The 14,847-nt window shown below is 38.3% G+C and overlaps 1 protein-coding gene across 1 annotated transcript in view; it reads left to right on the plus strand.

The window, feature by feature from the left end:
* PLCXD3 (phosphatidylinositol specific phospholipase C X domain containing 3) overlaps positions 1 to 14,044 on the plus strand; it is a 162,803-nt gene extending 148,759 nt beyond the window's left edge. Inside the window, exon 3 of the mRNA XM_032627935.1 lies at positions 13,079 to 14,044. Coding sequence (XP_032483826.1) covers positions 13,079 to 13,232 — 154 coding nt within the window. The 3' untranslated portion in view covers positions 13,233 to 14,044. The remainder of the gene's footprint in view (positions 1 to 13,078) is intronic.
* Positions 14,045 to 14,847: the final 803 nt, after the last annotated feature.

The raw sequence follows: 14,847 nt of genomic DNA on the forward strand, positions 1-14,847 counted from the left end.
CTTTATTTAGCCTCATAAATATATAAGATTCCATGGAATATTTCCATTTGGAATTGGAATGTGTGCCAAGAAAGAGGCCAGCAGCTAGTTCATGAGGCCAAAAGAGGCTTCATGGACATCACTGTCAAATGTTTTCATGCAACTCTATTCAGAGCAATTAAACAATTTCTATTTGTAACAATTCAAGTATTTCCAGAATTAGTCCTATAATTAAGGCAAGGGCCATGTCTGACTCATCCCTGTACCTACCCCAACAATTGCTACATGATTAGTACTCAATAAAATCTATTGAAAGTGAGAGAGAATATATGAACATGATGGGGACAAATAGTTCCCAGGATTTCACCATCAAGAATCTCTACAGATGGATGGATAAAGAAGATGTGGTATATACACAGTGGAATACTACTAAGCCATAAAAAAGAATGAAATTTTTGCCATTTGCAACAACATGGATAGACTTGGAGGGTATTGTGCTAAGTGAGATAAGTCAGACAGAGAAAGACAAATACTGTATGATTTCATTTACATGTGGAACCTAAAAAATTCGACAAACTAGTGAATAAAACAAAAAAGAAGCAGATTCACAGATATAGAGAACAAACTAGTGGTTGCCAGTGGGGAGAGGTAAGGGGAGAGGGGAAATATAGGGGTAGGGGAGTAAGAGGTACAAACTACTGTGTATAAAATAAGTACAAGGATATATAGTACAACACAGGGAATGCAACAAATATTTTATAATAACTATAAGTATAGCATAAGCTTTAAAAACTGTGCATCACTTTATTGTACACCTGTAACTTATATAATATTGTACAGAAACTATAATTCAGTTTAAACAAAGAATCTCTTACACCATTTTTCCTCAGAGACCATCTTCTCTTAATACATGTATATTTTATAGGTAATAATTTATCTCTCCATTGTTAAAATTAAAAGCATGCAGATTTCCACTAGAATTTCAAATAAGCAACAGATGGTCAATACTAAACATGAACTGATAAAATGATTCTGCCCATTGTTAAGAAGAGCAGCATTTCAGTTAAGCTGTGTGACCACAGTTCATGGGTGACTGATTTCTTTTGTGACTTTCAACATTATTACCTCTGCTATCCCGAGATCCAGGATCCCCAAGTCAGGAACAATTGAGAGTGAAGGGATAAACCTAGATAGTCCTTGACATGTTTGTTCCAGGCAAAACCAGAAATGTTAAAACTTCTTTTCTGTACAGGTGAGCAGCAGCTCTTTCTCTGCAAATGGAAATCTTTCCAAAGAGGAGAAAGGACAGGCAGGTGCCAGCAAATAGAAACCGGATGCTTTGAGTAAAGTAAATTGCTTCTGAGCTTTGAGTCCCCAGATTCCCGGAGCATTTGTTCTGAGTGAGCGGCTATTTGGTACTGAGGAAGAGACTGTGAGGTGAGAACAATTGATCCCACACAGATGTGTTCATTATATTGAGACTCTACCCTTGAAAGAAAGCCCACTGTCTGCCTCATTGGCAGTCTAAATCTTATTAATACACTGAAGGGTCTCTTTGTTTAGAATGTACGAAGCTTTCTTTCTTCCTTCTCTCCCTTAGAAAATCAGCAGACAGAATAGTGCGGAGGCCCCATCGAGGGCTGGCTGTGCTCATATTCTGTCTCCTGGCAGGGTTTATGGCTTATTCTGAAACAGGGGCTGAAGGGAGTGATGGGCCTGAGGACACAGCACATTTTATGAACTCTAAACACCATTCTTCTTGCAGTTTATTTGATCTTATTTTAATTGAAAATGGATTTTTGACGGTTTTCTTCCTTGCCACAATAAAAAGGGCTACTTTTGCCATCATCAAAGGAAACAGATGGGGTCTTTTGCTTTGATTTGACTGCATTACTTTTTGTCAAACAAACACAAAGCTAAACTAAACTAACAAACTTCCAGGCATGAGAGGGAGGTGGGATTGTTCCCATGTCTTCTTGAGAACTTGGAATCTGTCCCTTTGAAAACTGAAGGCGGCTAGGATAGTTAGGGTGAAGGCGAGGGTCAGTCAGTCCCCCGATATTCCTGGTGTGACAGTGGCTCTTGTGTCCTTATCTTGTGGCCCCCGGAGCATGTCAGCCCTTATGGCTGTGGCCGAGGTGTTATGAACAACCCCGACCTTACATCTGAATAGTACCCACATAGAGATCATCACCTTGTGTGGGGGTGTCTACCCCAAGTGTTGTCACACCTAATTTTCCAAATAGGAAAAATTGGGACTCACAGGGTTAATATAATTTATGCAAGATTATAAAACACAATAAAAGACATTACTATAGTCAGGACCAGAACTGAAATTTCTCTCAACACCAATCCAGTTGACTTGATAGTTTTTGTTTGTTCATGTTTTTGTTTTTACTTTACATAGTCTTTATTTTTTTTCTAACATCTTTATTGGAGTATAATTGCTTTACAATGGTGTGTTAGTTTCTGCTTTATAACAAAATGAATCAACTATATATATACATATGTCCCCATATCCTCTCCCTCTTGCGTCTCCCCCCGACCCTCCCTATCCCACCTCGCTAGGTGGTCACAAAGCACTGAACTGATCTCCCTGTGCTATGTGGCTGCTTCCCACTAGCTATCTATTTTATATTTGGTAGTGTATATATGTCAATCCCACTCTCTCACTTTGTCCCAGCTTACCCTTCCCCCTCCCTGTGTCCTCAAGTCCATTCTCTATGTCTGCATCTTTATTCCTGTCCTGCCCCTACGTTCTTCAGAACCATTTTTTTTTAGATCCCATATATATGTGTTAGCATACGATATTTGTTTTTCTCTTTCTGACTTAATTCACTCTGTATGACAGACTCTAAGTCCATCCACCTCACTACAAATAACTCAATTTTGTTTCTTTTTATGGCTGAGTAATATTCCATTGCATACTGTGCCATGTCTTCTTTATCCATACATCTGTCAATGGACACTTAGGTTGCTTCCATGTCCTGGCTATTGTAAATAGTACTACAATGAACATTGTGGTACATGACTCTTTTTGAATTATGGTTTTCTCAGGGTATTTGTATGGAAACACAAAAGACCCTGAATAGCCAAAGCAATCTTGAGAAAGAAAAACGGAGCTGGAGGAATCAGACTCCCTGAATTCAGACTATACTACAAAGCTACAGTAATCAAGACAGTATGGTACTGGTACAAAAACAGAAATATAGATCAATGGAACAGGATAGAAAGCCCAGAAATAAACCCATGCACCTATGGTCACCTTATCTTTGATAAAGGAGGCAAGAATATACAATGGAGAAAAGACAGCCTCTTCAATAAATGGTGCTTGTTGTTTGTTTTTAATAAATCTCTCTCTCTCCCCAACTAGAAGGTATAGACCAAGAGGGCAAGGGTTGGGTCTCTTTCTGAGCACCCTGGCGTCCTCAGCACACAGAATAATATGCAGCACATAAGAGGTGCTTTATAAATATGCATTGAACAGATGTCTTTATCAAGCTGCAGATGGAGTTTGAACTTGATTTGAGCAGAGAATCTGGGAAGGTTAAGGAGAGGGGGATTTCTTCCTTTCATGGCCACAGAGGGAAAAATTCAAACCAGCTATATGTTTAGTTGTAACTTTCATTATTTTCTGTTTTACACCTAAATAGTTGTGGGGATTTAGTTCTGAAAGTACATAGTGCTTGTCCTAGGAAGACTTGGGAGGACTTTAGTCTCTTATTCAAGAAAGCCCAAGTCCTCTAAAATCTCTAGAGTTGATTTTAGGGCATTTGTTTTGCAGATCATTCACATGACTTCATTCTTTCTCTGAGTGCAATCTCAGGGGAAAAAGGTTTTTTTTCCAAAAATGAGTTATTTTTATCAGGCATAAATCAGATATGCTCCTTTCTAAACAGAAACAGGTTTAGCAAAAAATGCTAAGCCTTGTCTTCATGCAAGTTACAATCTCTGTGATACATCCATCTGTCTACCTGAAGTTATTCTGAAGCCCTTTCTGGGGTTTAAAACTACAGATGCAAAGGCCCTGCCTTTTATCAATCACTGTATGATTCAGTGCATGAAATGTCAACCTTTTGGGAAAGAGTTTCTTTTTGTTTCATCTTTCTCTCCTTTACATTTTCAAGTGAAATTTCTAAGCCTTCAGAAATGGCTAGATTGACAGGAAATCACATTTTAAATATGTCAGACTTGAGTTGAATTAGTTGGTCCTGAGTGGCTCAGTTGCCCAAGGGAAGAAAGACCTGTGATCATTATTTAAAATTTTGCAGACCAGTGAAGCCTCCATTTCTCAGGAGAGGCTGGGTTTAAGAAAGGCAGTAACAAGGCTCTGACATTTCATTGTAATCTTTATTTCCAAGGGCATCAGAGAGTTCTGTAAAAATTAATTTAATTTAAAGATTCTATTTCGTTCAACAAAAGAAACATTTCATTGAAAATTAAATATATTCAAATAAAGTTCACTGAAAGATTCAAGTGTTTTATTATCCACATTGTTCATTCATAACCACAAAATACAACAGTTTAGAGAATTTAGAGAAGTAGCATATATAAAATGAATTTTTAATAAAAGTATTAGGTATACACACACACTTGAATATGAATTTGACATGGGTTCCTAATAAATTTAATTCTAATTAAATGATAGGTAATTATAATTAACAATAAATTGATAGTAAATAAAGAAATCTGTTTAATTAAGTTTAATGCTAATAAACTTTATTCTTAGAGAGATGATGACTACTATTATCATTATTAACACAGACTCTCAGGACACTTTACGTGTAATGCAGGAAAAGTCATTTTGCAAATTGACTGTTCAATTTGGAAATTTGCCAGTAAGACCTGCCAAGTACAGAAAAGTTAAAATCCTTCAAGTTAATTTTTAAAAGACTTTTGTTCAGCAAAATAGCAGTGAATTCACAAACTAAAATCTGTGGCAATAGCCACGGTGAGGAAAACTGAGCAGTCTTTCCATGAATTATGTTACTGCCTGCACTTTTATTCTAAAACTCAACCTTTTGTTTCTAAAAATAAAATCTATTTATTCAATACAAATTTATTGAGTACTCAGTCTATGCCAAGTGCTATGCTGAGCCTTTGGGCTCCAACAATGAGAAAACAGACAGTCTTTGTCCTCAAAGCCACTGCTGTCTAGATAGGGGGCAGGTGTTGATCAAGCATGTAAATATAATTACAATTCCGACTAGTGTTTTGAAGAAGTGACATTTAAACTATCACCTGAAAGAAAAGTGAGTGAGTTGGTCAAGTGAAGGGGCAGGGAAGATGAGGTATTCTTGGCGAAGAAAAAAAAAAAAAAACAGCGAACAAACAACAGCCCTTACAATGTTCCCTGAGGAAAATAAGGCTGGTCAAGATGAGTAAGACTGTGGATGTGGCTAGAATTCAGTGAGGGAGAGAGGGACCAGAGATGAAACTGGAGGAGCAGCTAGTAGCTGCTGTTCAGAGCCTATAGACCAGTTAAGAATTTTTATCTTTATGCTAAAAGCAGTGAGGGGTGATTGACGCATCCTGAAGCATGTCAGAATGAGCATCCTGACATGAATTAATAAGTCAGGGTCAGCACACTGAGGGGTACTGAACTCAGCACTTCCAATTCCTAAATCTTTTCCTTTAAATCTCTTCAAAATCGTTTCTCAAAGCTAGAACATCAGAAGACCTGGCTCCCACATCGCTGCTCTCCTGTTGCTTCCTTGGAGGAAGGTTTTCTGATTCCTGTAGACTTGCCTGTTTCTTCTCTAAGAAGCCTGCAAACTGTTTGAAGATGCCTTTCCTCAGGAGAGCTCCATATTCTGGAGAAGGGCTCTGAGGTTTCACGTACCAAATTTTGGTTCTGGACCTGCTCTTTTGCTAACTTAAGTTAGAATCTATGATGGGAAAAGCATATTTGGACGTTTGCCCCAATTATGTGCCCCCCCCCAAGAAAACCCTTCCAAGGATACTTCCCTAAAGCTTCATTGCCAGTCTTGCCCTTATACACAAGGACATCCCCCCCACCCACTTTCTATCATTGATAGGAAATTGTGAAGGTTGGAAAGAAATCCCGCAGGCTCATTTTTACATCACAACTGTATTATGGCTGGGTGTTGCCCTCAGAATTCCCTGCTGCCTTCCTTCTTTGAGACTCTGGAGCAGGGCATTGCCTGGGCTGTCACTCAGTGGATATTCAATACATTACCACTCACAGAGAGCCAGGCACTCATCTAAGCACTTTAATCCTCATTAATATGCTAATGTAATAGATGATAAAACCGAGGCTTAGAGTGTTAACTAACTTGCTCATAATTAATGCCGGTGCTGAGACTTGAGCAGAAACAGTCTGGCTCCAGATTTGACACTAGTGCTAGGATTTTATTTAAATTTTTCTTTATCTTGAAATGATTCTCCTGGTAGTCAGTGAGGTCTTGCGAATAAACAGTCTAAATCCACACTGTAAATCCAGCATCTAATGAAAATGAAAGATTAAGAAAAAGAGGGGCATTTAAAAGACAACATTGCAGTACCTATTTAGTCACACCTTTCTATGTGACTATAGGAGACCAAAGGAGACTACTCCATAAATAGATACTAAAATATTAATATACAAATTCAAAGAGAATTTAGTAATCTCTTCAGACTACATAATTTCACTAAAATATTTTCCTTCATAATATTAGTGAATGCTCTTCAAATTTCTGCTAGCAACTTTTTGGTTATAAAGGTGGAACTAATATGAAAAAATGAATGAATGAGCAAATGAGGGCTTTTTAGGATCTCGTAGCAATCTGAGAACTTCCAAAGGGAACTTCCTAAGCTCTTTATTTATAAGTGAAGAGAATACAAGTTTCAGTGCCATTAGATGATAGACTTTGTATGGAATTAATATTAGATTCTTCATTGCATGGGAAAATCAAAGAACTCTTCTTTAGACGAAATCAACAGCAAACCTAAGTGCATATAAAGGGAAGCTCTGACTTCACAGGTTGTCAAAGGAGGCGTTAACCATCTGGCCCAACACATTCCTGTTCCTCCCCTATTCCAGTCAGTCCCCCTAGTGTCCCCACACCTCCATGGCGCCTACTCTCTGGTCACCTTGTCTTTCCTAATCATGTCCTCTCTTTCATGCCCATATGCTTTTTTAAAAAAATACTTTATTGAGGTCTGACATATAAAATGCTGTACATTTTTAATGTATACAACTCAATGAGTTTGGAGATAGGTACATACCCATGAAACCATCACCATCAAGGCTATAAATATATCCATCACCTCCCAAACTTTTCTCCTGACCCCTTTATTTTTTTTTTATGTGTGTGTGTGGTAAGAGCACTTAACATAGGATCTACCCTCTTAGCAAATCTTAGTATACAGTACAGTTTTGTTAGGAGGGCATTATGCTAAGTGAAATAAGCCAGACAGAGAAATACAAATACTATGTGATCTCAGTTATATGTGTAATCAAAAACAGTCAAACTCATAGAAGCAGAGAATAGAATGGTGTTCACAGGTGCTGGAGAGAGGGAGAGATGGGGAGGTGATGATTAACGTGTACAAAGTTTCTGTTATGAGAGATAAGTTCTGGAGATCTACTATACAGCCCATATTCTATTGGATGTGCTATTCCCTTTTCTTGAAATGCTTTCTTCTTCTTCATCTAAAAAGTCTTGACCAAGCTCATATGTCACCTATTTTGTGACATGCTCCTTAAATTTCTCCATAATTTCTCCCAAGTGAAATAAATTATTTTACCTACATGCTCCCATAGAAGCCTATGCCCATGTCTGTTGTGCCATATTGTATTGTCATGGTTGGTTCACATCCATTTTACTTGTTAGACTTTGAGACAGCTGAGACCAGGATTTCTAGGTAACATTTGAGTTCAATAAATGTGCTATTTTCCTTTTGGGTCCCAGGGATTGTGGCAAGTACAGGGGATATTTTGATGACTATGATATGATTTTTGTTTTTTGAAAAGTGTGCAGGTGCTGATAGAAATAGGCATGGAAGTGGAAAATCTGAATGCCATGTGCAGTGTGTAGTTACAGAACTGTGCTTATGGAGATAAAGCATCAAGAAAAGAGTTCTTCACCCAGATTTGGACTTGAGGGATGGAGATGCTGCCTGGGCCAAGTCTTGAAGGGCAAGCAGAAATTAGACCAAGAAGGGTACTGAAAGAAAGAATGGTATTTCATATAGAGAGAAGCCCTTAAAAAAAAAAAAAAAAAAAGAGGCATGAAACCACAGGGTATGTTTGGGAGAAAACATAAGCATTTCTGTATTACTAGAGAAAAAATGAGCATGTAGGAAGTAGCAACAAATGCAGCCGAAGAGAGGTGAGTGTGGTGGATGCGTGACGGAGGATGGAGGGACTCATATATACTGATCAAGAGCCTATGCATCTTGTAGGTGACAGAAGACTTTGCAGTGTTTGTGTAGAAGAATAATGCATTTGGTTGAGAGAAAGAGTGCTGTGACTGTAGTGTAGAAAAGGCACGAAAAAACAGTTTGGTGGCAGGGCTGTGGCAATGTTTCTTGGAGAGAGGTGAGGAAGGTCTGAACCCCAAAATGGCTCTAGGGAACTACACCTAGAATGCTGTCTTCCACAGATATAGTATATCTTTGTTGAATGAGTGATTTTTTTAAATTAAAGTTAAACCAGTTTTTCTTTTTAATTTTTTAAAAATTAAAAAAAATTTATATTGGAGTATGGTTGATTAACAATGTTGTGCTAGTTTCAGGTCTACAGAAAAGTGATTCAGTTATACGTGTACATATATCCACTCAATTTTAGAGTCTTTTCCCATATAGGTCATTACAGAATATTGAGTAGAGCTCCCTGTGCTATACAGTAGGTCTTTGTTAACGAGTTTGTCTTATACCATGAAAATTATTACACTGAGACAATACTTTATTACCACCAGAGTAGGCTTTTCTATTTACTCTAATTACCTAATATAAAAATTGATTCTCAGGAGGGCAAATTTACTCTTTTTACGTAAAAAGCACAGGTATATACAAACAACTTATAAACATATTTAGAGTCTATCTGTGGTATTAAAATTTTATTGAGAAGGAGGGTGAGGAGGGAAAAAATATTTTAAAAGGCTCCATAAGGGGGAAATAATTTTAAAAGTTTAAGAAATGCCACTCTAAATAATCATCATAACTTCAGTAGCATTTGCTAGTTTTTTTTTTTTTTGCGGTACGCGGGCCTCTCACTGTTGTGGCCTCTCCCGTTGTGGAGCACAGGCTCCGGACGCGCAGGCTTAGCGGCCATGGCTCACGGGCCCAGCCGCTCCGCAGCATGTGGGATCTTCCCAGACCGGGGCACGAACCCGTGTCCCCTGCATCGGCAGGCGGACTCTCAACCACTGCGCCACCAGGGAAGCCCCATTTGCTAGTTTTAATCCAGTATACTGAGTCTTTTTGTTTAACATAATTCTACTTAAGTCTGTCTGAGTATTTCATATTCAACTTGGTGTTATTGCTTGTTTTGTCTTTGGTATCATACTGACTTTACAAAACTATATCTGAACAGAAAAAGAGAAATATTCCCATGACTCAGAGAAACAGCATTTAAATGTAAACCTCCTATTTCACCTGAGGCCTAAAAGCTATTCCAAGATGATATTTCATCAATCCTCAAAGCAATCTATTTTATAGAGAAACAGAGAAGGGCACTCATATTCTCCTAACATAGCTCCATGGGGATAACGACTAGTTGTTCTAAATACAGGCCCAGGAATTTCAGTCTTAGAGCAGTAGTGGGCATCTGAGTATCTCTTTCTGTGATGGTCATGGTTCTAAAATGGGGGTTCTGTTGCTCAGGAGCCTCCCAAAACGTAGTACCCTAGGGATCTGGTAAGCCAGCTACTTGGTTAAACTTAATACATCAGCATCACGCTTCTCTACCCCACCTCTCACGTCTCAAAGTGAGTATATCTGCTAGAGAACTATTCTTCCCAGGAAATGCACTCGTTCTGATACTTTTTCCAAAGAGTGTCTGCTTTTTCTAAAATGCCAAGGTGATACTATATTCACAACAGAGATATAACCATCTGCCCTAGCAAGTGCAGAAGAGAAAGTAATTGAATTCAAACCCAAGTGGCTGCACACACATTGCCACGGCATCTGTCTTTCTAACGAACTTGAATACACTGAGCCTGTGCTCTAGGGATCCAGATTTTTCATTTCAAGATAGAATTCTCTTCTGAAGCTGTTGTTGTGAAGACCAAATTTCTCCACCTGCCAGTCTATTTTCTGAAGGCAATGGACCTTTTATTTATATATTTATTTATTTATTTATTTATTTTGGTAATGGACCTTTTAAATCAATGTTATGCTCTTTTAGAAGCACTTGTATCCTCCTCTATCTGTATGCTGAAAAATGTGGATCTGAATTTTTAAGGTATTACCCACAGGATGAATGTAGTCCAAGGCAGTTGATTCAGTTTTGCCTGGATGGGTCAAGTTTGACTAGATACACTTTCTGAGGTCTGGAGAAAGACACACATATTACATCCTATGCTTCAACCTCACAAACCAAAAGAAGCATGGATTTCTTTTCTCCTTTATTTTCATGACACTACATGCTCCTAATTTTCATCTTACTTCTATGCCTACTTCTCTCTTTTTTTAATTGAATCAACTTTTCTGCCCATGTTGTTGATTTTCAAATTTTCTCTTCTCATCCTTCTTTATACTATCTTCCCAGGTCATTTTATCCACTCTCATAGCTCTAACTATTCTTTCTATGTGATGACTCTTGACCAGCTCTGTGTCCTGAATATCAGAACTGTACTTAACTGTGAATTAAGATCTCAAGTCATATGTCCCAAGGTCACCTCAAAGTCAACATGTCTCAGATTGACCTTAGCACATCCACTGGAAAGCCTTCAGCGCTGTCTTTCCAAGATTAGCGAATGATGCTCACCTGCCAGAATACCGCTAGAAATCTAGGCATCATTCATGGCTTCTTTCTCCCTCTCCATCTACATCCAACCCCACACCAGTCAAATGCTGTCGTTTTATCTCCTCAGTTCCTTTCAAATATATCTATTGTTTCCACTGAGATGTAAGCTACCATTATCTCTGGTCTGGCTTCCTTCCACAGCTCCTTAATTGTTAGCCCTGATCCCAGTCTTGCTTTCTTCCATTCATTTGTTCACAATGAAGGCAGACCACTCTGTCTGAATCACAAGTCTAAGCATATTATTTCCCTGGTTAACAGCTTTCAGTTGGTCTACATTTCTGAAAGCCCTCTATCATCTGGTTCCTTCTTATTTCTCCAACATTTTTAAGACTTCCTTAAATTTTGTAACTTCTCTGAGATTCTTAATTTCATCATTGTCTCTCTACCCACTCACTTCTCTCTCTCCCTCCATCTCATCCAGGAAATTAATGTCCACATGTATTTCCTCACTCTTTCATTGTTATTGCACTACCATCTCTCAGACCTCAGTTCATTTATCCCTTTTTCATGTCAACCTCCCTTCCCACTCCCTTAGGTCATAGTGGTTTCTCTTCAATATGCTGTCATAGGATATTGCATCTTTCCTAACATCTCCTGGATCTGTCTGCACACCCTACTCCTAAGCACGCCCTATTCCTGTCAATGAATGAAGGAATGCTATTTCTTCTGTCTGAAAATGCACTGCATCACCCTGTTCCCACATTTACCCAGCTAAATCTTCCTAATCCCTCAACATTCAGGGAGCGCTCTTCTGAAAAGTTTTTCCTGACTTGGCAAGCTAGGCTAGGTGACTCTCCACTATGCTGTCATGGTAATGAATCATCTTTTATAATTAAGTCAGATCATAACACTCTTCTGCTCAAGATCCTCCAAAGATGCCCCATTTCGCTCAGAGTAAACCTCAAAACCCTTATAATAGCCTACAGTGCTCTACAGCATCTGTCTCCCTTTCCTTATTATTTCTCTAACTTCATCTTTTAATACTTTCTTCTTTCTTTTGCCACATTTAGGCATGCTACCATTTCAGGGCCATGGCAGGAACTGAAACGCTTTCCCAAGCTTTCTACATGACAACTCCCTTGTCTCCTTCAAACCCTCGCACAAATGTCCTCTTGTCGATGGACCTGCATAAGCACCTATTTTAAGTTGCGATCTGCTCCACACCTCTCTATCTATGCACTCCAAATCCTCCTTTTTTGCTGCATTTTAATAGCACTTATTCCTTCCTATCAAATGATATAATTAATTTATGATTATTAGTCATCGTTTGTCTTTCCTTATTAGACTGTAAGCTCCACACAGGTGGATATTTGTATCTGCTTTGTTCACTCAAGTTTTCCAAGTGCCTTCAAGGGTGTCTGGAACAGAAGAGGTGATCAGTAAATATGTTTAAAGGATGAGCATTGATTGTGCTATACAGTATTAAAATTTTCTTCCTTGTCCACCTGCCCACCACCAAACCATGCACTTGTCAAATGCAGGGAGTTTTGCCCTTAAATCTATTTACAATATCCAGCATATTTGCTGAAAACAGTGGGTTCATAATAAATGTTTGCTAAGTGCATGTATGCATCTCTGACCTCACTACCCCATAGCTTTGCAGGGTTTGCAATCACATTATACCAAACTAGAATATGAGTGCAAGAATGTTGTTTCCTTAGTGGAGAAGCTTCTCTATAAATTCTCAGGGCATCTGAGATCTCCAAAGATGGAGTCCAATGTGGACCAAGGTAGTGACTACAGCCATCCTTCCATATCCTAGGGTTCCGTATCCATAAAATTGATCCCGGGTTGGTTGAATTCATGGATGCAGAAACCGTGGATGAGAAAGGATGACTTTATTACTTCATTTTATATAAGACACTTGAGCATCCACAGACTTTGGTATCTGTGGGGATTCCTGGAACCAATCCCTCGCGGATTCCAGAGATGGCTGTATTTCTCCTGCAGAGTCACTTCAGAGGTTAAGAATTTGCCATTGTCCATTTAGCTTTTTTCTCCATTCTGTGTCTGTAATTGGGGCATTTGTTTTAATAAGTTAAAAAACTAAAGGAAGTCCTGGGAATCGTGAGCTCGAAAAACAATATCTTTCCTTCTGTGACTTCTCTTTTTTCTTTCCTCTCTCAGAGCTCTTCCTGCCATGATGCAGTGGGTCCGCACGCAGAAGCCAGGAGAGAGCGGCATCAATATTGTCACTGCCGATTTCGTAGAACTTGGTGATTTCATCAGCACTGTCATAAAGCTCAACTACGTCTTTGATGAAGGGGAAGCCAACACTTGATAGTACCATTTGGAGTGCCAGTGAATAAGATAGAGAAAACTCACTGTATTAGGCATATTATCTATAAACACCCTGATCTTCCTATTCCACTGAGTCTCTGAGGGAATAAGGGCTGAAAGTGGGTGGGAAAAGGGGGAAACCATTTCTTCAGTGATTATTATCATACTCTACATTACTATAAATATTTCATTTCCCATTTGATGATCAAAACCTACTTCTCGTGTTAGGAATAAAAAAAAAACTAGTACATTTCGTTTCTCAGAATTAGTTTTTGTAACTTATGAGTGTTTACTTGATTGTGTTTCTGATGTCAACCTAGGGCTCCTACACTGTGTATCCTCTAGATGAACCTTTCTGCTCCCTCTCTAGCTCGCTCTTTTTAATCAGCTGTTGTATGGGACTTAAAAATAATTAAATGCCCAACATAACGTGTATTATCAATACATTGTTGTGCTGAAATGTACTTGTTTTGTGGGACCTGGTATAATATTCTGTAGTCTGCAATCTCACTAACTTTGGGTCATAAACAATATGCATCAAATCTGTTTCCCTGCATAAGTAATATTGGTGGGCATAATCAGTAATTTTTGTGTTATATAAAAACAATAGTGTTTCACAGTATTTCTATTTAAGGCAGCTATAAATACAGAGTAAAAACTTTTGTGGAAGAACTATTAGTGCCAACTCCATAGTGAAAAATGGGGGTGGGGGAAGAGATGGATATCATTTTAATTCAGAAATCTCTTAACTAATATTGTCCTACAAATGCTCAGTAAATAAAAAATTATGACAAGTGTTGTTAAAATCAGAAAGCTCTGAAAATAAATCTTATCAAAGTTCTTCTAACAATTATCTTGACTGAAAAAATAAAAAGAAGAAAAGAAAGAAATGAAAGATTGAGCAAGCTTTCCTAACAAATTGAGATTTCCAAATATGTCATTCTAAATCCCAGATTTTGAGGAATATATTCTGAGAAGGTTCAATCTGAGTTTTTTTACTTGAAGTTGAGGAAAATGGAAGGGTGGCAGAGTGAATTAGAGCAATGTTTTTGAAACTATGACCGTGAACTCTCAAGGATCAGTGAAACATTTTTAGGAGATTCTTAAATACATGTGATTTGGGCAGACTTATTGAAAATCACTTCTGTGTCCCACCCCAGGGTCAAGTTTGAGGCAGAGGCCCAAGTTTCACAGAAAGTTTCTGCCATCCACCATTTGACAGTCCAGGTGTATGAGGAAGAAAAATGGTAATGCAACTTTGAGCACTGCTTCTGCCTTGGTGTCTTTGTGATACTTAACAGCTCTAAACAATCTTAAAAGAGCATATAGCCCTTACCAATATGCCTCACAGGAATATTGTGAGGCATTTATAAAACTCTATAAAATTTGCTGAATATGTACGATTCTGAATTGTTTTATCTCCATGTTTAGAAATAATCTCACCTCAATAGTTTCCTGGGAAAACACAGTCCATGTAAAATGGGGCCATAGAGAAATAAAAGCATGCTCTCAGTTTTCAGTTAATTTAGATGTATGACATGTGGTTTAATCTCTGAGTCCTAGGTAAGGGATTTAATTCCAAGGTTACATACATCAAAATTATAAATATTCAAGAG

This window comes from Phocoena sinus, chromosome 3, assembly GCF_008692025.1.
Source record: "Phocoena sinus isolate mPhoSin1 chromosome 3, mPhoSin1.pri, whole genome shotgun sequence".
Lineage (NCBI taxonomy): Eukaryota > Metazoa > Chordata > Mammalia > Artiodactyla > Phocoenidae > Phocoena > Phocoena sinus.